At 33.7% G+C, this 25,429-nt stretch overlaps 9 protein-coding genes and 1 pseudogene across 10 annotated transcripts, besides 3 other annotated features; 3 read left to right on the top strand and 7 right to left on the bottom strand.

Annotated features, from left to right (window-relative positions):
- Positions 1-16,397: part of a mobile genetic element that runs on past the window's edge.
- On the bottom strand, positions 4,070-4,264 carry TVAGG3_0061060 (uncharacterized protein; the record flags this gene model as incomplete). Its single annotated transcript, XM_051221392.1, has 1 exon — positions 4,070-4,264. One exon carries the CDS (start codon positions 4,262-4,264, stop codon positions 4,070-4,072), a length of 195 nt encoding a protein of 64 aa, XP_051106378.1.
- Positions 4,676-5,311, top strand: TVAGG3_0061050 (organellar and viral DNA polymerase type B; the record flags this gene model as incomplete). The annotated part of the gene is made up of 1 exon (XM_051221391.1): positions 4,676-5,311. A coding segment is annotated over one exon (636 nt), but the record flags the coding sequence as incomplete, so codon positions are not given.
- On the bottom strand, positions 8,348-8,930 carry TVAGG3_0061040 (uncharacterized protein; the record flags this gene model as incomplete). Its single annotated transcript, XM_051221390.1, has 1 exon — positions 8,348-8,930. A coding segment is annotated over one exon (583 nt), but the record flags the coding sequence as incomplete, so codon positions are not given.
- Positions 8,965-9,443, bottom strand: TVAGG3_0061030 (annotated as a pseudogene). The gene has a single exon. A coding segment is annotated over exon 1 (479 nt).
- On the bottom strand, positions 10,686-11,504 carry TVAGG3_0061020 (protein of unknown function, DUF4106 family; the record flags this gene model as incomplete). The annotated part of the gene is made up of 1 exon (XM_051221389.1): positions 10,686-11,504. A coding segment is annotated over one exon (819 nt), but the record flags the coding sequence as incomplete, so codon positions are not given.
- Positions 12,721-13,488, bottom strand: TVAGG3_0061010 (protein of unknown function, DUF4106 family; the record flags this gene model as incomplete). Its single annotated transcript, XM_051221388.1, has 1 exon — positions 12,721-13,488. A coding segment is annotated over one exon (768 nt), but the record flags the coding sequence as incomplete, so codon positions are not given.
- Positions 16,299-16,397: a terminal%2Cinverted (terminal inverted repeat of Maverick-3 transposon ID:TVAGG3_0061000).
- Positions 16,398-16,588: 191 nt separating this feature from the next.
- TVAGG3_0060990 (EF-Hand domain C-terminal containing protein family) lies at positions 16,589-18,435 on the top strand (the record flags this gene model as incomplete). Its single annotated transcript, XM_001298123.1, has 1 exon — positions 16,599-18,386. One exon carries the CDS (start codon positions 16,599-16,601, stop codon positions 18,384-18,386), a length of 1,788 nt encoding a protein of 595 aa, XP_001298124.1.
- A 309-nt stretch (positions 18,436-18,744) lies between these two features.
- TVAGG3_0060980 (cysteine-type peptidase protein) lies at positions 18,745-19,152 on the bottom strand (the record flags this gene model as incomplete). Its single annotated transcript, XM_001298124.1, has 1 exon — positions 18,745-19,152. One exon carries the CDS (start codon positions 19,150-19,152, stop codon positions 18,745-18,747), a length of 408 nt encoding a protein of 135 aa, XP_001298125.1.
- Positions 19,153-19,920: 768 nt separating this feature from the next.
- Positions 19,921-20,559, bottom strand: TVAGG3_0060970 (profilin (actin-binding protein) family; the record flags this gene model as incomplete). The annotated part of the gene is made up of 1 exon (XM_001298125.2): positions 20,180-20,548. One exon carries the CDS (start codon positions 20,546-20,548, stop codon positions 20,180-20,182), a length of 369 nt encoding a protein of 122 aa, XP_001298126.1.
- A 1,378-nt stretch (positions 20,560-21,937) lies between these two features.
- Positions 21,938-25,429: part of a mobile genetic element that runs on past the window's edge.
- On the top strand, positions 23,921-25,374 carry TVAGG3_0060950 (DNA/RNA polymerase superfamily; the record flags this gene model as incomplete). Its single annotated transcript, XM_051221387.1, has 1 exon — positions 23,921-25,374. A coding segment is annotated over one exon (1,454 nt), but the record flags the coding sequence as incomplete, so codon positions are not given.

Below are 25,429 nucleotides of genomic sequence, written 5' to 3'. Positions count from 1 at the left end.
GATATTAACAACTCACAAGACGCGAACACAGGATGTGGACCCAGATTATGTTTTCTACCAGACGGAGAAACTAGAATGTATGAGGCCCAGTATATAGACATTACTTATGAATCCAGAAGGAACGTAAGAGACTAGGGACATAGATTTACATATATGTAAATGGGTTTCTTGCAGTAAGTATTAGGAAACTTCGTTCAGAAATGTTGGAAGATGTATAGGAATAGGTAATAAATAACTGCGGTAAGAGGAATTTGGAATCGGTGTCAAAAAAATGTGGCATTAAAAAGGTAGGTCAGTTGTTGGTATATACCCTAAAGACCCTGAACACAGAAGAAGCAGATCCTTTATACAACAGCCTGACCTCTCACCAAGTTCTAATTGGCAACCCAACCACAATCCAAACAAACCTCAAAAAATCCCGTTAATTACAAAAAATATCATATTCTTTTACACGTCTCAGCAGATCAAACTAACAGGTAGTTGTACTATGAAACTAAAGCTTCTAATCATAACAGATAATACGACACATCGATAAAGAAAAACCACGGCAACTAAACATCTCAACTGGATCACTAATTCTCTCTCTCACTAATCGCCAAATCTAAGTATAGTTCAACCTATACTTGAAAACGTCTCTGAAAATACTAAATCCATTGGTGGTATAATACTAGCTTATATAGATGGTTTTCGAAAACAAAAGTATTCACAACTAATAGACCAAAACAACAATGACCAATAAAAAAAGAGTCTTAGATAATTACTCGTCACACACAAAAATCGAAACGCACTCCCCCTATGAAATAATGCCCACAATACTATCAGATAGAGCAACACTGATAGGTCCGAAAACAAATATCTTTTAAATAATCAAAAAAATCGCAACGAGATATTATCCCTATCTCTTGAACACTATCGAACCATGATACCAAATAAAAATAAATACCATCTAATCCAAAGAGCTAATAGGAAAAGTAACAATCGACTCATAAATCTAGATTTAAAAAACATGATCTTTGCAAAAAAATAAAATACTCAATATATCAGCAAGACCAAGACAGCAAAAGATACGAAACTACATTACAACATGAATAAATATTTGTTCAACCGTCAACCCCATCTCAACTAATATAGGACACATTAGTTCTATTACCAATAGATTTTCGCACAAAATAGCATACCACACAATTAACAAGAATCCAGAAACAAATATTATGACTCTACTACGAAACATCAAAACCCAAACAATAAATTATCTTCAAACAGACAGAGCAAAAGCATGCTGCTCCATACGAGGTATATTGACAAATATACCCCAATCTCAAAGGAACAAAGTAATAATAAACTACATATTACTCGAAAAAAAAAAAGTCACATATAAACATGAATTTCATTTTATCCCTCATATAAATAACTACGGAATTCTATATACGCACACAGAAAAAAAAACAACACCACACCAAAAAATAACCAAAAGATCTTCCAACATCAATGATCAATCACAAACACACCAAAAGAAAGAAAGAAAGAGATAGAACAAAACACCAACAAGAGCTACTATAACAATCAAATCAAAGAACTTACCTACAGACAACGTCATCAACTAAACCTATACATCCAAACTAACTTGCGAACACTCCTGGTATTCAGAATATCCCTCAGCCATATAATAATCTATTGATTTGAAGAACCCCTACCAATACAATCCGAGAACACCAAAACAATTTTATCTGCCTCACAGAACCACACCCAAATCCCTCCAATTCCTTAAACGAAAGTCAAAATAGCACCTATTACTCTAGAAACCAACATGCGGTCTTCAAATTGCATTCTTCCAAAACAATGGCGTTAGTCCCAACCATAACCGAAGTCACGCCACTTTCCAAATGCCTATCTACCGAAAACCAGGTCTCTGGTCTCAAACAATTTGGACCGACCATTTAAGTACAAAAACACAAGTTCATCCTAAAATTGGCCTTTATATATAAAATGAGTATATAGAGTGTCAAGGAACTTCATTATGTATAATTTTTTTCTATTTCGAGTTGATTTCGCTATTACTTATTGATCATTAGATTATTATATAATGTGAATACTGTTAAACAAGCAAGTCTAATATTGTGAATTATTAATTATCTATACATCTATTCCGATTTAACGTGTCCGATTTTTGTCATTACGAACTTTCTACTAAAACCTAAATAATTTAAATGAAACACAAAACAACCAAAAGTTTCTTTCAAAATAGCAGCACTATTCTAAAGTAATTACCCTCCCAACTCGACGTCAATATGCGTGAAAAGAAGGGAAACTAATCAATTTTCACATCATAACTAAAAGTCCCGACGTTATTTGCATACCTATACTCTCTACATCTCTCGACTCAATTGTTTATTGATCAGGTATTACTCTCGATTTTCCAAGGACACGTATCAAGAGACCATATACACCCGGATGGTCCAATAAATTCGCAACAAACCACAAAAACAACTAATACTAGCTAGCATACTTACTAAACGGGGAAAAAGAAACTGTAATAACCGTATCCACATTTATAATATAAACGATAATAAGATACCTAACATTTCTTTGAGTATGACCAACATTTTACTAAAAAGAATATACCTTTAAAATTTTGTCATAACTAAGCCCAAATACATAATTCCATCATACAAAAAGCCAGTGACAAAGTCACCACAACGATAATGAAAGTAGACATCATGTCATGAACACGCGATAGACTACTATTCTCGCAAAATAAATCCCTCAAGTTACACACACAAATTGATGAATATAAGATGATCGACCCAAAAACTGATCTTCCATAGATAACTACAAATTAACAATAATAAAACATATAAACTCCCCACACTCTAGCACCCAATTAATATCCACACCTCAGCTTCTGACACAGTGTAATAATCGAAATCAGCTAACGAATTCTATAATTGAAAAACCAAGGATATGCAACCCCTTAAGACAACCTCCCCACAGAATAACAAAAATAAATGTTAGATGACAAAGGTCGTGTCTCAAACAAAAATATTGTATTGTATACAAAAAAGAAAATTATTAAAAAAAATTAAAAGAGTCTCAAGTAGAAAAGAATAGCAAACAAAAGGAAGACTTGACAAAATAATAAGTGACCATATAGACTAATCTTAATCTTCTTTTAATTTGCATCAACACAATAAAAAGAAAAACAGCAAGATCATGCGAAATTAACCCCTCAAAACTACAAATTAACACAAACCAAATACTTGAAAGAGTGATCTTACACACAATTATTTAACACATACAGAAAGATAGATAACTCATCAAAGATGAAGGCAGTCCAGGAATAAAAACTCTTTCAACCCAACACCCACACAGAAGAACCCCAGTGGATAAAAGTTGAAAACCACGTGGTAGTACAAAAGTTACAACTAATGCATCCTCTCTTACAGGTCTCACCAATAACCTTTGTTTTTTGGGTGTTCATTAGAAAATACTGATGTACATGAGGACACGAATAATTATCTAGTGGTTAATCAACCAATGTGCAAATCAAAAATTAGTGGTGGATGTTATTCAATAAAAAAATGCCCTATAGCAGTCTAAAAACAACTCACACCTTCCAATATATCCCAACAAAATCTATAATTGTGTGAATTCATCCTATCATAATTCGGTAAGAATTGTATTAGACTATACATTTCTACTTGTGTACGTAATTCCTCTTTTATGCAATAAGACCCTTCCAAAGATTACTTATTTTTAGATTTGTTTTATGAAAATGTCTTATGTTCTATGTTAATGATGGTGATTGATATAATATACTTAAGTAAACCCAAACTCAATTACACTATAACCTGTTCTGGTTTTCTCTTGTAGGAACCTTTTTCGTACTCTTCCATGGTCATGTAATTGCGAATTTGGTACGCAATTCCAGGTTCGTTGTTTTTGAACCTTACGTATGTAACGCTTCCATCCTCCTCAGGGAAGTAAGCTGCTAACATCTGACCAAGTTTTCTCGGTGACTCGGAGCTCATTAAAAATGTCACTTTTTAAACGTTAAGTTTTTAGTCTTATTTTACCCTTTGTTTACCCTTTGTTTGTCAATGTAGTATTGGAGTGCAATTTCTCCAAATTCTCTGTGTCGGAGTTCTTCAGCATTTTCCAAGGTGTACCTGGAGAACTCAAAGAAGTTGTCAAGAACATACTGCCATGCTGCTCTTCTGAGTTCGTCGGTATTTTGGAAGTGTTGCACCTTCGAGTCTTCGGACATGAAAAAATAACACTTTTTCTATTAAACCGTTTACAATTTGAATTTTGTTGCTGAATTCGGCAAAAATATATTTTAGGGTAGAAGGTTAGATATAACCTCTTTTCTAACCTCTTTTCTAACCTCATGAATTTTCATGAATTTTATACAGAAAATGCTTGTTTTGAGGTCGAGCCACTTTTGGCTCCACCGTATTCTTTCAACCAAAACTCATGAATTCGGCAAAAATATATTTTAGGGTAGAAGGTTAGATATAACCTCTTTTCTAACCTCTTTTCTACCCTCTTGAATTTGTCATGAGTTTTCCCGAAATAAAAAATAAAGTTGGTTTTTTTAAAAAAATATTTTTTATTTTTATTGTAAGAACATGTTAGCAACAACAGCAAAAACTCGTTAGTCATGAACCCAACTTCAATGTTAGTAGAGATGAAAAGCTTCATTCCTTCTTCATATACTTTCGAAACAAAAATCCAGAAGATAAAGCAAGAACTTTTAACAAGTAATTTAGACTGTAGTGCGAAAGATGAAACAAATGAACAGTATCTTTATGAAATGCAGGACATTATTGACCATTTACCCAAATTGCCTGAAATCCAACAACAAAAACTAACTATTCCTGAATTCGACGAAATAGAAGTCAAAGCAACTGACTCAGTAGAAATAAAGAAGTTCATACGAAAGGTTAACTATGAGTTTCTTGGATTTCATTGCAACCACAAAGTCATGGACAAAGATTGCGATATGGTATATAAGAACATCTCTGACATATACAAATCTGGGGAGTTTAAGACCTACGACAACTTTGTTTCGTTAGTTGCAAAATGTGTTTGGGAAATAAGAGATAAAGATAGTAGGGGTAAGGTATGGAACGAACAAATAAAACCCGCAACTTTTGAGTTAAAGAGAGCAATTGACGCCTTAGTCATACTAGCAGGTAAGGTTTCAGAATATAACGCAAAAATGAACCCACAATGTTCAAAATGTAAAGCAGCAATGAGGAAATATAACTACTCCGTCAAAGAGATAGAACGTATGCGAAACGACTATGCTGACTTAAAGAAAGAAGTAGAGAAACCAGCAGAAGATAAAATGGACATGTTGACATTTCTGAACAAAAACTATCCAACAGCTGACGATTTCCTTCTATCTGACGTCAAGAAGAAATATAAAGAAACTTTCGGCATTGTGAAAACATTCGATGTACTGACAGAAGAAATAGAAGCTACAAAACTGTTTAGAATTTCACGAATTCACAATGTTTACCATGTAAAACGCTTATAAAATAACTGGGGTAGAAAAGAGGTTAGAAAAGAGGTTATATCTAACCTTCTACCCTAAAATATATTTTTATTGAATTCTGAGTAAAATTCTGAGTAAAATGACATATGGAACACGTACTTTTTCAGTAAGGACATATGGGGTAGAAAAGAGGTTAGAAAAGAGGTTATATCTAACCTTCTACCTAAAATATATTTTTGCTGAAAAAATGACCAAATTTCATGAAATTTCTCTAGACCGACTTTTACAGGGTAGCCAAAACTCTATGAAAACAGTGAAAAATAACAGAGTATTTTGACAACTTCAAACAAGCAGAGTAAATGAACCATTTATTTTTATTGACTTTTTACAATTTGAACTTTGTTCGCGTAGATGTGAATTCTGAAAGAAGTATGAGGGTCTTGTATGACTTTGTACTTCTCCCATAGTTCATGTCTGTCAAACTTACCTGCCATGGACTCTTTCATAAGTTCCATGAAATCGTCTTCGGACAATCCAGGGAAAAGTACAATGTCAGTAAGTATTCTCTTTACATCCTTACTTAAACTCTTGGCTGTCTGTACACAAATGACAACTGAAATGTTAAAGTGTCTGAGCTTCTTAAGAATTCGACACATGTCTTGTTCTCTGTTCTTTAACAAAGGATGAGAAGCAAAGTCATCTAAGATAAGAAGACATCTATGAGGGTAAGTCTTCCAATCGTACGATTGCAATTTCTTCGAAATGTATTCTATCTCTTTCTGTTTGTTTCTGAAGTGTTTCTTCTCTAATATTCTCTGCATTTCCTCATTTGGGTCTTTAAACTTCGAATTTATATACTCATTTATAGCATTGTACTTCAAAACTCTTCTTTGGTACTTCTTTATCCAATCTAACAACTCAGAGTCTTTTATACATACTAACTTAGACTTTTTTATAATATCTTTGAACGAATTGACGGTTTGGTCAAATTGACCAGAAGTACTACAAATGACTACTAACTCATAGAATGGGTTCTTCTCATCTAGTTCTTGTTGTTGTGCAGCCATTTTAAGATAAGTGAAAGTCTTACCCGACCCAGGTGGTGCAATTAGACCTGTTATACCATTCTGAGCAAATAGAACTTGTCATGTATGGGTTTTATCTGAGCATTTTCTAACTTCCTCTTGTTCTTTTTTAAAACATTCTCAAATTTCTTGTCAATGTCAGCAAACTTTTTTTCTAACATATTTTTAGAAAAATTAAAATTTTTATCTTTTAGAAAATGTCTAGCGATTTCGCTATCTATATTCGAGACAAGCTTTTCGACAGCAAAACATCTGTCGACCATAAAATCTTACATAGTGTAAACAAGAAAGGTGAATTTGTTCTAAAGTTCTGTTTCTGGGAATATGACAAGAACCATAAAACATTACAAAGAGCAGTCTTAAAATTTGTCAATGACAGACTTGTTGACAGAGATGACGCCGATTGGAAAGATGAAGTCCAACAAAAGTTCTTAGAATGCAAAGAAGACACATGCGCTGTTCTTGAAGATGAAATAGAAAACAGAATAGATGAGCTATTAAAGGACAAAGAACTTTTACATAATATGGTTCGAAATTTGACATAACTCCACCAGAAAAGAAGAAGAGAAGAAAAGAAAGAAAAGAAAGTAGAAGAAGAGAAGAAAGAACCTGAACCAGTTCCAGAGAAAGAAATTTGACATGTAAAAATAAAATTTTATTTTTAGAACATTTCTGGGTCAATGTCAATGTTCTCTTCCTCTTTAGGAGCAAACACTGGCTTAGACTCTAAAATCTTTTTACCCAATTTACCTTGAACTTCAACTATCTTAGACTCATAATATTCATAGTCGTCTGCTTTCTTTGGTTCATAAGGTATAACAAGTTTGTATGCTTTGCCTTCTTTAAGGTTTGAGAACCTTCTGTCAAAATTTTCTTTGACTGCTAACAAACCTTCTATGTCTAAGTCTTCAAATTTCGCACCATTTTTAGTCACAATAGCAAACTTAACTGGTTCGATGTTCCAAACTTTGTCAAATGTAGACTTTTCAAAATGGTAGAAGTAAACATTCAAATATGTGAATGGGTCTAGTTCTTCTTTACTTCTGACATGTACTTATTTACTGAAATAATTTTCATCTTTTCTATCGGATAAAAAAATATTTTTTTTAAAATTTACTCAGAAAAATTTTTTTTGTATATACGCCGTTCTGAACATCTAAAAGACTTTTGACATTTGCCAAGAATGTACGTTTAGAAGCTGCCATATAACCATATTCTTGACAATATTGTTTATATTCAATCGTACAATGACCTTTCATCTAAACACTCAAAGTCAGTTTCATCTATAAACAGTTCATATACACTCTTGTTTGCTTCTAACAATGTTTGTCTCTCTTCGGTATGTGGAATTTGTCTTGGATTGAACTTAGAAATATCTAATGTCATGAAATATGAGAACAAGTGGTTGTAAAAGTCAGATGTCAAAGTTTCTGCTAAGTCGTCAAAATATTCTGTATCTTGCATATGAGAATCTGACGTTCTGACAACTACATATCTTCTGTCAGAACTTTCTAACTTCATCGGAACAATTGTTTGAAACCATAATGAAGTTTGCAACATTTTCACAAACTCTTTGGTCTTTATATTTCTTTCAACAACTCCAACTTTGTCTGTTATAAGACTCTTCAAAGCATCTGAGTTTAAAACTTTTGTTGTATCTATACTTTGAAGTTCGTTACATACTATAAGTTTCATATTCTCAATTGAAGAGTTAAATTTACCGCAGATGTTTTCTAAGTTTGTCATATTCGGATTCGAATAACCTCTAACAGTTTGCATAAGATATCTGTAAAGAAAGTGTTCTTACCTGTTCCTTGTTTTCCAATTATAATGAGAGCAGTTTCATTTTTAGCACTTGGATATTGTAAGATATTTGCAAACCAACATAAGATATACTCATAGACTCTTTCGTTTCCATTGCATATAATTTCTTTGACATGGTCTAACCAAGCTTCTATAATATTTTCTTTCCATTCTACTTGTTCATATTTATATCCAGTGAAGATAGAATAGAAGTTTGGAGATGGTGTATAGAACTTTATACCACGAACTGAAAAATCTTCTAACTTTGACAATAAGATATCCCAAGCATCTAACATCTTCATTCTAACTTGTACGACTTTTATTTTCTTAAGTTTCTGTCTACATTCTTGTTCTGAAACTATGGTTGCTCTTGGTTTGTTAAAGACAACATCCCATTCTTTCATAACATAACATTCTGGGGCAGAGTCAACATAAATGACTAAACGTTTCAAATTCTCGACTGCTTTGTTATAGTCTCTAAATGGACACATATTTCTGAACGCTTGGAAGTCATAAAAATCTGAAACGTCTATTCTGTACATTTTTATAAAAATAAAAAAAAAAAAAATATTTTTTTTATTCTTGACTTTGTTGTTGCATTTGTTCCATTTGTTGCATTTGTTGTTCTTGAGCTATTTGTTGTTGAAGTTGTTCTTGTAGTACAATACTTTCACCAGTTGCATCTTCCAATTCGAAACTTTCTGCCGTCATTGACAAATACATAGGACATAAAAGTTTTACAGGAACAAAGTTTGCGTCAACTAAGGTTAAGTTTATGTTTGCCAAAGTGTTTGAGTTCACTAAAGCTGAAAATTCTGCATTCGAATGAACAATAGCAAACCAGCAGAGAAAGTGTTGTTTATACGCATGAGTATCTTTTGGTCATAGTAGTTTCTGTCGACATTCGAATAGCACTTTGAACCTAAGTTTGAAACAATATATAAAATAGGTGTACTTAAAGTCAATGGAACAGACAAACCTTGTATGACACCTTTTCCTGTTATAGGAAACTGTTGGTAGTAAAAACCAGATATAAGTTTTGTATTATAGCTCATATCGTTTATACTAAACTCAGTCGGACATCCAAACATAATGAAACCTGCTCTAGTTGCAGCACATGTACATCCGTCCTTAAAGTATTAAATAAGTCAACAAAACCTGTTGGTGGTATATCTGAGTAAGTATCTTCAAAGAAGTATTTTTTACCATTCACAACAACAAAGTCTTCTGGTGTCAAAAGAGCAAAACAGGCTTTAGTCGTCATCGTGTTTAAGGTCAGTTTACAATATCGTCCTTGAGGACTTTGTAAGTTTGTTGTTATAGAATTATATGACTCAGGGTTTTAGTCGTAATAGTATAAACCACTATGTCTTCTGCCATTTACTTAGCAAGTAAATTTTAATGAAATGTTGTGGTCGTCAAATATTTTTATGACGTCTGGGAAACTATATTTTAAGTTCAACGTTTCACCTCCTTTCATAACGTATATCTTGTCAATGACATTATATGAAACACCACAGCAAGCAATGTCGGGCTCTATTTCTTTGATGTTTATATCGTCTGCCTCTGTCAAAAGTTTCAATAGTTCTTTCAAAACTTCATGAGGTGCGATGACATATGAGTTCACTTTTACAGGGTTGTGCTTCAACCAAGTTTAACATTATACCTAAAGCTTGACAAATCTTCTCCTGAGTTTTAAGTTTATCTTTCAGTTGTTGTAGTCATTTCGAATATCTGCAACAGAACTTAAGTCTCTGCTAACTTCAGGATATGTTGGTTGTTCTTTTACAGGAACTATTGTTATACCATCTTCGTCTTCGTATGGTTTCCCCACTTCAACATCTCTTTCTTTGACATTGACAACAACACTTTGACTGTTTGTTTGAGTTGGTGAATTTAACTTCACATCTGCCACCGCCATTAAACCTTTTGAAACACTTACGCTTCTATTTTTCGGAAATGACATTTTACTTAGAATAAAAAGATGGACGTATTTGAGTATCTCTTCGAATTGAAGCAAAACAAAGTTTACACACACAAACAATACAAGTTCATTGACAGAATAGTTCTTTATACAAACAATGGAAAATGTTATAGAATAGCAGTCTTTGCTGAACCAAAATATTTTCATAAAGCAAAGAAAGTTGGTATAACCGAGATGGTGAAAGTTCTTGAAGCAGACAAAAATATAACAACAAAACTGACCGATATTTCTAAAGGAAAGTTTATAATACAATTTTATGTCAAAACTGGCGTACTGTCAATATTTGACGGAGAGAAGTCAGTTCAAGAACAACTTACTGACCTGCTGCCAAAATCTGCTCGATGGAAGCTGTCGTTATGCCAATCTGAGGAGCCCCAGCAGGTTTCATCGAACGAATCTTCAAAAGAGCATCTTCCGTGAAAAGTGCTATTGGTTTTGTAAACTTCTTTGCTTTCAATTCATCTGGACCGTCTCTGTCACCAGTATATTGTATTTGAACTGTACCAACAGTTGAAATACCACCCATAAAGTCTTCTGAGTCAGCAAATGGAATGCCAAGCCAAAAGTTTGAACGGTCTCCATTTGTATATTGAGTTTTTTGACCTCCTGTATGAGTCCATACTTTCACATATGGCATAATAGAACTTTGCATTTCAGGGTTAATGGTTGTTGTGAAGTTGTTGTTAAAGTTCATAGCATCTAATGTCAAGTTGTATGACCTCATATCCTCAACTGTAGAATATTCTTCTCTTGGATAATATTTGCCATCTATGTTTATATGGTATTTAATACCAGGGTTGTAGAAGCAAGAATAGTCATTTATAGTTCGTCTGAACAGTACAAACATAGTATCTGCATGTTTCATTGCAGTTGTTAAGGCAATATCTGTTCTTGCACCTGCGGTTCCTGGATTTTGGTTTCCAACTTCACCTGCAAAGTCTTTGACAGATATTTGGTGTATAGGGAACATAAGTGGAACTGCAATATATTTGGCAGCTAAAGCATTTGAAATATCTGGGTCCAACATATAGACTGCAAGTCTGCTTTCTATTCTCTTGCATTCAAACTTTTCGCATGTGAACTTAACTGGGTCCCAAGCATCTCCAGCAGCATTGAAATAATAGTTTACTTCAGTGTTGAGGTTTGAGAAACCAAAGTCTAAGTCAACTTTGTCTTTGCAAAATTCGGCGAATGACGTTTGATTTGCTCCCTTTACGTCTGTAAGAGTGAATGGGTCTTGTGTTGGTGCAATGACTAAGTTATTTTTGCTTGGAGTAAGTTCAATAGAAATTTTTCCTGCCCAGTTTGGCAAGTATCTTAAAAACCTGAAGATGAGGAAAGATGACAAAGGAACTCTAAGTTTCAGTTTTACTTTGTTACTGCTGCTGCAGTTTGTCCAGAAAGGTTAACATAAACTCCTGGAACGTTAGGGTCAAGTCTTCTTATTTTCTCAATGGTTGCATACTGGTCTGTTTGTTCTCTAGCTTGTGGTTGTACTGAGTTTCTCAAAGCGAACCATTCATAGTTTGCCCATGTTACTGTTTGAACTAAGTCAGAGTTAGAATATATCTTATATCCCATGAAAACTTCTGGAGCATATTGGTATCCGACATAGAAAATTCCATTGCAACCTTTCTTGTCAGACAACTTGGCAGAAGGTTTATTTCAATGTCTTGTTCCACGTATAAGAATGAGTTGTCAATAGAAAATAATATGAAACCTGTCGCAAGCAATATCTACTGTTGTTGAAGAACCTTCTCCAAACTCACCTACGTTTCCATAAGAAACAGCAGTTGTATATTCGTAAGTTCCAGGAACTATTTCTGACCTTCTAATGGCATTGTCGCATTCGTTATACCATTCGGAAACATTTCCATTCATAGCATCCAAAACTGTTGGCGTTATATTCTGAGCGGCGTACATTTCATATGAGTAAAAATATAGAATAGTTGGATTTATATGTCATAATAGAACCCACTCCGACCAAGCTTTACTTTCTTCCTGACTGAGTTTTTAACTCTTCTTTTTCCTTCATTGCCCTCTGCTTGAAGTTGTTGCATCTTTGCATTATGTTCATCTAGTATGTTGCAAATTTCCCATGTCCTTTTTGCCTTTTGGCTCTGGTCGCCCATCTCAGGTAACCTATATCCTAGAAAGAGTTTGTCATAGTCTGTATTTGAGTCTTCGCGTATTGTTTGCATGACTCTTTCCTGAGTTTCCGGTTCAAGCTCTTCAAACAGTGCCTGTCCATATGGAATATGCTCGTTTCCAAATATATGTTTTTGTAGCCATTCTGGTTTTCTTTCCATGTTACCAACTATATCTTTTGTGAATGGGAAGGCTTCTACCCAATCTTTCAGTCTTGCGTCGTTTATTTCTGTAGTTGGTTTTATTTTGTCAAGGAACATGTTTTTCAATACTAACATTTCATTTGGTACTGTCCATTTGAGTTTTCTTAAATATTCATCCCTTCTCGGTTCATTGTCTGCAAAGTAAGTTTTTATGACATTTTGTAAACTTTCGTTTGCAAGGTCATGTACAATAGGTTCTCTTCCTTCTATCTCCCTAACTTTCTTTCTAAACTCTTCACCAAATATACCATCTCTATGGTTCTGTGTAGTTCTTTGAGATAAATGTTCTAGAACGTCAGGTGTTATATTTCCATCAGCCATGTTCATTTCATACTGGTCCAAAATATCTGCATCTTTCATATCTTTCAATGGCATTAAAGCCGCGCTGAAAATACCAGCTATATCTGGTTCACCATTGACTTCCATTGCGTCTACAACTTCTTGGAATTGAGGTTGTAAGTTTATGAACCACCTATCCGGGTTAGCTTTATGACCCCATCTCATTGTAGTTCCATCGTCTGCAGAAACAAAAGTAGGTTTGTTTCCATCTTGGTTAGGTTCTGAATGAACTTTAAACAATGTTTCATTTCTATATGTTTTCTTGAAATTTAACCTTTTATCTTCACCGAGTTCATCCGAAGATTGAACGTTAAATGCTCGTAAGTAAAAAGGGTTGTTGTATTTGTGTACATTTTTTTTCAGTTCTTCCATTCTATGCTGGATATTTTCATCTGATGTTGGAGTCTTTTGTATGTCGGCAAACATTTTTCGATATTCTTCTACTATGTCAGCCGAATTTTTTTTAGACTCTTGGAAATATTCCATATTCTCCGCATACTCTTGTTGAGGGTCAAGATTTTTCGGCTGTTCCAAATCTTCATCTAGTTCTGTGAAGTTAGTTTCCAAAGGAAGGACTTGTTCGTTTCCTTCAGGCTCTTCTAGCTTTTGTTGCTGAACTATTTCTTCCATGTCTGGTTGTATCTGAACTAGTTCTTCCTGTGGAGTTTCTTGTACCTCATCTGCTGGCATTTCATATATTCCGAGACCGTTTTCAACAAGTTCCCTTTCTAAGTCATCCGGACTCATAAACCTTTCTTCTTTCGTTCCGTCTCTATTTTTTACGCGTTTCATGAAGAGAGTTAAATTGTCATTTAGCTCTGACATCAAATATCTCGGAGTAAATTCGTTCATGTCATTTGGATGATATGCTATTAAATCATATCCCTTAGCGAGCTTGTATTTTCCAGGTTTGAAATTATATCCCCTTTGGTGCAGAGCCATAAAGCTAAATAGGTTCGGGTCAGTATTTCCATCCTTGAACTTTCTAATAGCTTCTTTATATCTGTCACTAAAGTCAATACTATCTGGGTAACCATAGTCTTCTTTAAGCATTTTTAAGAATTCTTGGTTTCCTTGTTCTCTACTTCTTTTATGTCCTTGCTCTGTTTGTGGTTGTTGTTGTGCTGGTTGTGGTGCAGTGTTTTGAACTGTTGGTTGTTGTGTTGGTTGTTGTGCTGGTTGTGGAGGTGGTTGTTGTGCTGGTTGTTGTGCATGCCTGTGTCTGTGTCCATGTGACGATGTAAATGTTCTAGGTAGTCCTGGTGCAGGTGCTTCTCTTGGAGGGTTTGGTGGTATATAAGTTCCACCAGCTGGCACATATGTTCCATCTGCAGCGTAATGTCCTACCTGACTTTTCGTTTTTAAGAAAGCATTTACTAGGTCTGTTTTGGTCTGTTGTAACTCTTTTTCTTGACTTTTCACAACAGTTGCTCTAACGGCGTCATAGGCACTTTGAACTGCCTGTCTCGTTGCTGCATCTGTTATTTTCGTCATATTTTGTGCTACTTCTTTTAACTCTTTGTCGAAACCTTCAGACTTCAGTTTCTTTCCAGATGAGAAGTCGTTCACTTGTTTCACCTTACTATGAAGAGCTTCGAAAGCGTTCTTAAAGTCAGCATTTGTTAAAGCTTCATTTGAACTATCTTCATCCGCTTGTATTTTTGTCCTTATTGACCCTATGAGTTGGGCTGCTTTAGCGTTGGCTTGGGCATCTAACCAGTCATTGTTAGCTTTTATTATTTCTGCACTTTTCATTGCCTTTTGCATGGCTGCGTCGTTATTTTTACTTTCTTGTGCTAAGTTTTCATACTGTACGGTTTGGTTTTGCAACTGTAAAAGTTTTTCTGCCTTTACATTTGCTTCAACTTCTTTTTTATACTCATCGCTATCCATATATGTCTTCAGGGCTTTTTGTTTTATCTCTTCATCTTTCAGTATTTTATATTGAGTAGTATGGTTTTTCAAATTTATGACATCTTGTTCCATTTTTGCTACTTCTGCTGCTTTTTCTGACACTTTTTTCGCATATTCCTCTGTACTTAGTTCTTTCAGTTGTTCTTCTTTCTTCTTTTTCTCTACGTTTAACTCATTGAGTTTCTTTGTGTGTCTGTCATATTCTAGTTTCTTTTCGTTTTCACTTATTTGTTTCTGTATGTCTATGTTTGACTTTTTGACATCTGTTATTTGATTTTTGAGTGAACTCAAATTCATTTGACTTTGAGGGTTATAGGCTGTTCCGTCTGCAGCTCCACCATAGCCTGCCATTTTCGCTAAAAGTGCCGCTCTTAAACCTCCACTCTGTGCACCAACAACTCGGTTTAAAAGCATAGGATTGCTTGACATTTGTTGCAACATAGTGGGGTCATTCATAATTTGTTGTTGCAACTGTTGTTGTGGTGTCAGTTTTACTATTGGATGTTTCAATGCTCTCTTCCTCTTACGTATATTCTTACGTAGCTTACGTGGCATTTTAAGTGAAGTTAAAAAGCGGTTTTTGACAGATGTTTTATTGTGACTTCTTCGTAAAGACTTTGTTGTGACTTCTTCGTAAATGAGTGTAAATGACCCAAAAATATATTTTAGGGTAGAAGGTTAGATATAACCTCTTTTCTAACCTCTTTTCTACCCTCTTGAATTTTCATGAATTTCTTCGTAAAGACTTTGTTAAGACTTCTTCATCTAATTTCTCATGAACTTTCTTGTCTATGTTTTGTTGAGATTTCATCGTAAAGACTTTGTTGAGATTTCTTCGTAAATGACCCTAGTAGTATATTTTTGGTGTAAATTTCATGAAAATTCAAGAGGGTAGAAAAGAGGTTAGAAAAGAGGTTATATCTAACCTTCTACCCTAAACATTATTTTTGTCTGATTTTACGAAGAAGTCTTGACAAAACATTTACGAAGAAGTCTTGACAAAACATTTACGAAGAAGTCTTGACAAAACATTTACGAAGAAGTCTTGACAAAACATTTACGAAGAAGTCTTGACAAATTCAAGAGGGTAGAAAAGAGGTTAGAAAAGAGGTTATATCTAACCTTCTACCCTAAACATTATTTTTGTCTGATTTTACGATGAAGTTTTGACAAAGTCTTTACGATGAAGTTTTGACAAAGTCTTTACGATGAAATCTTGACAAAGTCTTTACGATGAAATCTTGACAAAGTCTTTACGATGAAATCTTGACAAAACATGAAAAACATATATAATTTGTGAAAAGCTCCTGGAAGACCCGTATATAAGAACTTCATTTCTCCTAAACATCTTCAGGGCTAGAAGGCACGAAGTGCCTGGAAGCCCCACTACCTTTTTTTTTTTTTTTTTTTTTTTTTTTTTTATCCACAAGGCTATTATAATTTTGAATTGAAAATTTTGGAAAGGCTCATATTTTTGAGATCTAAAGTGATAAATAGCATTTCATATGTGAATAGATTGTATTCGACCACAAGAATTGTTATGAAAAGAAAGTAACGAAATCTATTTTCAAAAAAAAAATAAGTTAAAAAATTGTGGGGTTAGATACGTTATTTAAAACAAAATGACTCTTCCTCTTCTTCCGGGTCACACATTCCCCGACCCAACACAAACACGCTTCCACAAGAGCCAAGCTCTTGTTTTTGAGAATGGTGGCATGGCCATTCACGAGAATGCTCCCGGCATTGGCGGCACACTTCTTCCAGGTCAGTTACCACCAAAAGAAGCCATTAGCAGCACAACAATCTACAATCAAGCTATGGGCGACAGCAACCAAGAAGGAGAAACAGTTCCTGCTTGGGTTGCCTTTGGTTCACAAGTATTACGTTTTTACGGCTACTTCAAGGAGCCCGTTTTCAGCAGCCAGGAGGAGACATATCGCGTTCGCAAAGTTAAAATCTTATTCTTCTTAGAAGATGATACCATCGAAATTGTCGAACCACGCGTTAAGAACAGCGGCATTCCACAAGGCACATTCCTTCGCCGTCACCGTGCCAAGAAGGACGATGATAGCTATGTTAATGTTGGCGACTTCCACATTGGTGAAGAATTTTCACTTTACGGTCGTGTTTACTTCATTCAGGAAGCAGACAAGTTCACACACGAATTCTTAGACAAGCTTAATCGCGACGGTCGCACTGATGAGACAATTCCAGACGATCCATACATCCAGAAGCGTACTCTTGTTGAATACAACGAAACACACCGTAACAGAGGTGTTCCTAAACCAGAGATGCTTAAGCTTCGCCAGTTCCTTGCCAACGATGGCCATGTTCTTCGTTTCTACGCTACATGGGATAACCGCGACCGTCCATTCGGTGATTTGAGACAGTTCGTTATCCACTACTACTTGTCTGACGACACCATGGAAGTTCTTGAAGTCCGCCACCAAAATGATGGTCGTGATCCAGTTCCATCCTTTGTCAAGCGTGGCCAGATTCCAAAGCGTCTTCTTTCTCTCAGCGAAAACGATCCACGTTTCCTTCCAGCCGAGAACTACTTCCGTCCAACAGATCTTCACATTGGCGACGACATCCAGATTCTTGGCCGTACAATGCACATCTTCGACTGCGATCCATACACACGCAACTGGTACATTGAGAACATGGGCTACAGTGCAGAAGAAATGTCACCTGTTGCACAAGAAACAGTTGAAGACAAGCCAACACAAGTCAAATTCGAAGTTCCACCTCCATCTCTTATTGGCAGTGATGAAGACACACTTAGATCATGCATCTCCCTTCATCCAAAGCCAGCACCAAAGGACCAAGTCAAACTTCTCAAGCACAGCAACGACATTCTTCGTTTCAAGTGCCACATGGTCACACGCAACAGCGTTGATGCAAGCCGCAGCTTCATTCTCACATACTTCATGGCTGATGACACAATCCAAGTCTTCGAACCACCTGCTCGTAACAGCGGTATCATTGCAGGTAAATGGCTTCAGCGTACTAAACTCACTAATCCAGATACAGGAAAACCATTCCAAGCCAGCGATTTCGAGATTGGAAAAGTCCTTACAATCAACTGCAGCAAGTTCCAACTTGATGAAGCTACTGAATACGCACTTTCATTCATGGAAGCAGATCCAGACAGCTTCCCACAGGCAGACTTGAACCGTATTGTTACAGATTTCCGCGCAGGTCTTAAGCAGAGTGGAAAAGATGCAACTGATTTGTTCAAGAAGTTCGCTAGTAACAACAAGATCGATGTTAAAGGTCTTCAGTCTATCTTCGAGGCTATTGGTCTTAGCATCAATGTCCATGAAGCTATCACAATCTTCCGTCGTTACAGCACTGAATCAAAGCCAACATCACTTAATATCCGCGACTATTTGTCATTTGCCCAATAAATTTCTTTTTTTGCTTTTTTTGAATTAAACATTTATTATTATACTACAATTTTTGTATTATTAGCCATAAACCTTTTATCTAAATGGCTTTTTCCGTTTTCTAACTTACATTTCATTCCATAATTTCATTTCTCTTTTTTTCTTATAAAATACTTTGTCAATCCAATAAGCACGTAAGTGTATAGTATCCTTTTACTGTATTTCATTCCAATTTTTTAAATTAGAAGTATATTTCAAAGGATTTAAGAAATAATAAAAATTTATTAAAACCAAAACATATGTAGAGCCATAGTATGAAAGTTACCAAGAATTTATCATATAAAAATCTGAAAAAGATAAAAGATTAAAAAATATAATTTTATATTAATGCAGATGAAACGTGTGTTTCAATATTACAATGGTTACTCCCTCTGAGAAACTTCATTGAGCCATTTATTCCCCAATTCGGACCGTATGAATTAAGAATCCACCAAAATGGAGTTTCTTTTTCTTTTCCCCAGCCATATATCACCACAGCATGTTGGAAAGAGGATTCTTCTTCTGAAAGGACTGATTGATAAACACCAGACTTGTAATACGCAAGGTCAGGTCTAACATCAAAAACTGCTGTGACTGGGCCATTTTGGAGTATCTCGTTCTTAATTTCGTCTTCTCCATAGAAGAATTTATGGCTATTGTGTTGAGTTTTGTACTTTTTGCAATTATTTTGAACACAAGTCCAATTTAACTCGAATGGATGGCATGTTGTGTTCGGTATTCCGTTCATTTGTAAGTATCTCCATGAAAATATAACATTTCCTCCAGCATATGAAGAGAAAGTATCACAAGAAGTAATTGGCTGAGGATTTAATGTTATTTTGGTCTGAAACTTTTTACAGTATCTCTGAGAAATAGATACAGCTGGTGCAATCGCAAAACATATATTGGTTTTGTTCTGATCAAAAGGAGTAACATAGCAATCTGGATTTTCTGCTATAAAATTAAAGGAACTATCGTCATTTGTATTAGAACTTCTTGGGATTATGGATCCAAAGCGCCCCAAATAAGTATTGGCAAAATTGGATAAGGATTTTGGTTTATTATGGTAAATATGATTCGAAGGATAAACTGTTGCTTCCCATGTATTGTTTGGGATTGAGTTTATATATTCTACAAGTTTAATGGAAGAGAAACAGATACAAAAAAATTCAATTATTTGCTCTAAAAAGTGACGAGTCAGTGGTAGATAATGATTTTTATCAAACAAAATTACATTATTGTAATACAGTTGTGTGTACAAACGGAGTCGTTGGTGAATTCAATCGAAAAATGGTTGATTCGGATTCGGTAGAATGTAAATTATCATTTCCGAGTGATTTAAGTCCTTAACGATGATGAACATATCGTAAAACGAAATATTCTAGGGAAGCATACTCCTTTTGTGAACTGAATATAATCAAAATTGATATTGGCCCGATGTTTGTAGGCCAATATTACTAACATTCGACCATTTGGATATATGGCACTTGCTTTTTTGACTATTTAAGGCTGAACATTTTAGATAGCATATATCCCAAAAAGGTAATATCCTTGGATAAATGCCATAAAAATTAACTGGCTGGCAAATTATCTGTTATAGATTAAAGTCAGAAGGTCCGAAAAGTTCAGAAACCTTTAAAAAGAACCAAGCCATTTAACCAATTAAACATTCAGCTCGAGGTATTCAGACAGCTCACTCTATATTGCTACAGGAGAAATGTACAGATGATTTGTAGATAAAAAAAATTGATTAATATTATTTCCGTAGAAACTCTTTAGAGGTTAGAGGATGTAAGGTACTGAGCAACCTTGCCGACGGAGGCAGAGAGGGCAGCTGGATGGAACTGGCCATCTGTGAAGCCGGCGATGATAAGTGTCTTTGTCTTCTGGAGGACAACAGCCTGCTTGCCCTTCATAGCGAAGACCATCTCTGTGTTAGCCTGGTTGCAGATGTACTTCTCGCCACCATAGTAAAGGCCAGAGAGAGCTGGGGATGGTTCTGTGAAGTATGTGATGTACTTGAGGAGTTCGTCCTGTGTAGCCTTCCATGTGCCTTCCTTAGCGCAAAGGGCACCCTGCTGTGTGATGATAGCGCAGCCTGTTGATTCTGTCTTGAGTTGGACAAGTTGATCGCTCCACGACATTATAATTAAGTGAAGTGAAAGCATTCATTCAAAAAAATTCATATAATTTTTTTTCAATGGCGTTGTTCAAATAAAATCATTTTTGAAGTATTATTTCGATTTATATGATAATGGTAATTTCATTTCCGAAATTTGTTTATCTCACCTCTATGTAACCAAAGATGAAGTGAATCCATTTTTCAAAGGATTGAACATCGTTAGTTCAGAAAATCTTTCTTATTAGATTGCATAACATACGTTAGTACTTAAAATTTCATAATTATTTCATAGAGTTATAAAAAGAAGACGGTTTTGTCAAGTGATCTGATATGATTTTATGAAAAATTATTAATAGAGTGCAAGACATTTCACTGCACATCGAATTAAACATCAAATAACATCAAATTTCATTAATTCATAAATGGTCAGTAGTATATGTTGAAGGGTTGTGTGACTTTTTTTGTTACGTCTATATATAGATGAAGGTATATTTTCACATCTTCTATATATAGATGATATAAAAATTTTTTCTTACGTTTTTTAAGTCATGAATTCGTAAGAAAGCGCGACATTATTAAATAAATTAGTAATAAATATTATATACTAAACACATTTTAAAAAATTAACATTAATTTTAAAATAATTTATTTTTTATCTTTTATAAAAGAAGCTATATATAGATGATGTCAGATATTCCACGATTAATTAAACATTGTTTAAATCCTGAATGGGTTAAACTTCAATTTAAAAATGAAGATTGTGAATTATTAAATGAATATGAAAGCCAAAATAAGCTAATGAGGTATAAATATAATGATAAAGAATATTTAATTTCATGGAATCAATGGAGTCATAATCAAAGACCTCATAAACGAGAAAAAGAAATTGAAAATAATGAAATGGAAATCATTGATGACATTAAAGAGGATGGAATTCCTAAATTTTGTAGAAAAACCTTTAGAACTAAGTTAGGAGCATATAAACGTAGAGTATTAAATCCTGAATATCTTAAACATCAATTTAAAAAGGAAGACTGTGAATTATTAAACGCTAATGAATATGAAAATGCTAAATCAAAACTGAGATATAAATATATTGGAAGTGATGAAAGGTGTAAAGATAAAGATAAAGTTTATTCAGTTTCATATAATAACTGGCACACGTTAGGGATAAGAAAACATTTAGGAGATTATGGTAAAAGTTCTGAATTCTTTAAATCTAGTATGTAAGTAGTATATATGACGGGTTGTGTTCATACAATATTGAACGATTTTGTATCATTTTTTTACATATGAAGTAAAAAATGTATGATTCTTACAGTTTTTATTCTTACGTTTTTGAATAAATCAAGATTTAAAAATTTTCAAAATTGTAAGACATTTACACTCAACCCATACATAATGAAATAAAAAATAAAAAATAAAAATTTTAAAAAATAAACTTTAAAAATTCATGTCTTACATTTTTTGAATCATATATTTTTTATTTTGTATGAAATGAGCGTCAAAACTAACAGCGTTAAAAAATTGGGATTCACAAATGAGGAAATAAAGGAAATATTAGAGGAAGCGGGTTATGAAGTTGATAAATGTTATTTAAGAAATTGTCAAAAATTTGCCGAGTTTTTAAATGAGTTTGATTATGATGGAAAAATGAATAAAAATGATGTTATAAATTTCTTATATCCCACATCTAAAGAAGAAAAACCTAAAGAACCTGATGTTTTCCCTGAATATTATGAAGAACGAATTAAAGATGATGAATATGATGAAATTGAAAGACTGGAAAAAATAAGAGATGAAATAGATGAAAAAATTAAGGAATTAAGAGAAGTTGAAAAATATAATGAAAATGAAGTAGAGGGTTTAATGAATATCCCAGCTTCAGAATCAGAAGTTCAGAAATCTCATGAAGAAAGATATAAAAATTATGTCTTAGAATCAACACAAAATTTATTAGATGGTGAAATAGATGAAACACTTTCAGAAGAAGGAACTAAATTTATTCGTAAACATAAGTTACAATTTATTGATAATGAAGAATACCCTTGCATATTACTTTCACCACCTTTAGATTCTGAGAAATTCAAAAAAGCTCTTAAAAACGTGACATATGCAACTAATACAATTAAGAAAGAAGATCATGATATTTACACAAATTATTATTTAAATAAATGCACAGGTGTTGATAAAGTTTTTGATTTATTAGATAAAATATCAAAAGAAACCATTGGAACCTATAAAATTTTGTGTGATTGTGGTTTCATTATTGAAGATACCAATAATGTTTCATATGAAAGAACAGCACCGAAGGAAGATGAAGTTGAAAGGTCTATACCATTCGTTATTAAGAACATAAAAGATATGAAAACTTATAAACATTATATTTATTCATTTATTTCAGAAAAAATGGAAGCAACCCATAAAACATCTTCTCATCATTTTATAGCTATTCATACATTCCTTTTCAAAGTTGTGAAATTAAATAAGACAGGAATTAGATTTAATGTATCAGGGTACACATTCTTGAGTAAATTAAAATGTATTCGTCACGTCGCCGATGATAAAAATTTATGTATTCTTAATTCATTTTATGGACTTTAGCCCTGGACTCTCTGAGTCTCGGACTTTAAAAAAAATAAACTTTATTTTTATTTATTTTTTAATTTTTATTCTTACATAAATGAACAAAAATGGAACAGCTAAAATGAATGATAATCAAATAAGAGCCGAAGGTAGAAGGTTATTTAAACGCTTCTATAACATTCCTGATGGTGTTAATCCTAAAACTCGTAGAAGTTATTTAAATGAAGCCATAGATGCATATGAAGGATTTGACATTTCATCAGAAAGTGAGAGGTTAGCAAGAATGTTAAACGTTAATATTGATTTTTATTATTGTGACCCTCAACCAGAAGACGTAGACATTAACAAGGTAGACTTTCCATTAGTGGAATCAATAATGATAGATCCAGAATTTGAAACAGTAAATATTTTATTAACACAGAGTCCATGTGGAAAACTTCACGCTGACAGAATTACAGACGTTGAAGCACTCACAGGATATAAAGTTTGCCCCTTTTGCAAAGAAGAAGTATATTCTATCCGTGATGATCCAGAAAGGAAAAACCAAAGAAGATTTTTAAAACATTGTGAGAAATGTAAAGAAAATAATGGAAGATTAATTCAAGACGTTCAATTGCAAAACACACAACAACCATATACACCACATATCACGAAACAGAAGATATATCAGTGGTTATTAGCACATAATTTGCAGGAATATTATAAACCAACAAGATATTATATTACTTTTGACTTCGAAACATTAGAGACTAAAGAAGAACTTCAACTTTCTGAATGTGCAACTTTGAACGCTTACTTAAAACCATTTATGGTATCATCAACTGTCAAAATAAAGCCGCAAAGCGGCGAGGTCGTAGACCGTGATAAAACATTTACGAGGAATTTTTGCTTAACTTCGAGTGATTCTTTTATTTCTGATTGGATTGAGTTTTTATTTTCAACCTGTTCATTAGTTGCTAAATCAAATATTGAACAATATGAAGAATTAATGAATACATTAAATGAGAAACAAAAGGAAGCAATGAAAGAGCTTTTAGATGAAGAATTTAATAAAGTGAATATCATTGGTTTTAATTCGGGAAAGTTTGATTTAAATTTAATTCTTCGTGATTTAAATACTGCAAAATGGAAGATAAAATCAATGCTGGGTTCTTCTTCTCAATTTAAGCAAGTCATAGTAAAGAAAACAAACTGTCCATATGAATTGAGATTTATTGACATCAGAAATTATATAGCGGGTGGGACATTAGACCAATTCACTCAAGATTTCGGAAACAATAAATCACGTGTTAAATCCTTTTTCCCTTATCAATTCATCACATGGGAAAATTACGAAGAAAAATTATATAAAGAGGAACCATTCACTCAAGATTCATTTTATTCAGCATTAACCCAAGAAACAATATCAGATAGTGATTATCAAATATATCTCAATGATGCTAAAAACTTTAAGAATAGATTAGAATATTTTATTCATTATTGCAATAAAGATGTTGAAATTATGATTGACCCAATTGATAAAATTATTGAAGAAACATTTGTTTATAAAATTGACATGCTTCATAATCTTTCTTTATCATCGAATGCATCAATGATTCGTTACGCGTTAGCATATAAGAACTTCAATCCTAACGAAACATATCCAGAAGAAGAAAATGTGGAATCAAGTTTTGAATTAACGAAAAAGTATTGGAAATATAAAATTGAATCATATAAGAAACAAGATGAAAAGGCGAAAAGAGATACCAAAAACAATGTTTCAATGGATGACTATCAATACTATCACGATTTAATCCTTTCATCTAAATGCAAAATGTGTGGTAAAGCGTTTACATATGCAAATAAACCAACATTGGATAGAATCGATAATGAAAAACCACATACTAAAGAAAATTGTCAGTTAATGTGTTGTTATTGCAATGTCGTAAAATCAAATAAAGATGAAGATGTTCAACGTTTAAGAATCAATTTAAGAAATTACGCATTAAAAAATAATTTACCAATGACTTTAGATTCAGTTGAAGCTTATCACATTCTCCGTAATGGAATTACTGGTGGTTTATCAAATGTTCAACATAGAGTAAATCTTAAAGGAATCACGCACATTAATAAACTTGCATATAATCCAGAAACTAAAACTGTATCAAATGAGGACACCACCAACATTATGACTCATTTCGTTGGTGTTGATTTTAATTCATTATATCCTTCATCATTTTCATCTAATCCTCATGATTTCATTCAATATACTGACCATAAAATGTATATGCCGGGAAGATTGAATGGTGTTATCATTTGTGATACAGCAACAAAGAAA

This window comes from Trichomonas vaginalis, chromosome IV (assembly GCF_026262505.1).
Source record: "Trichomonas vaginalis G3 chromosome IV, whole genome shotgun sequence".
In the NCBI taxonomy this organism is placed as follows: domain Eukaryota; phylum Parabasalia; order Trichomonadida; family Trichomonadidae; genus Trichomonas; species Trichomonas vaginalis.
Note: the sequence above shows the minus strand (reverse complement) of the source record. Positions and strands in the feature narration are given on the sequence as shown.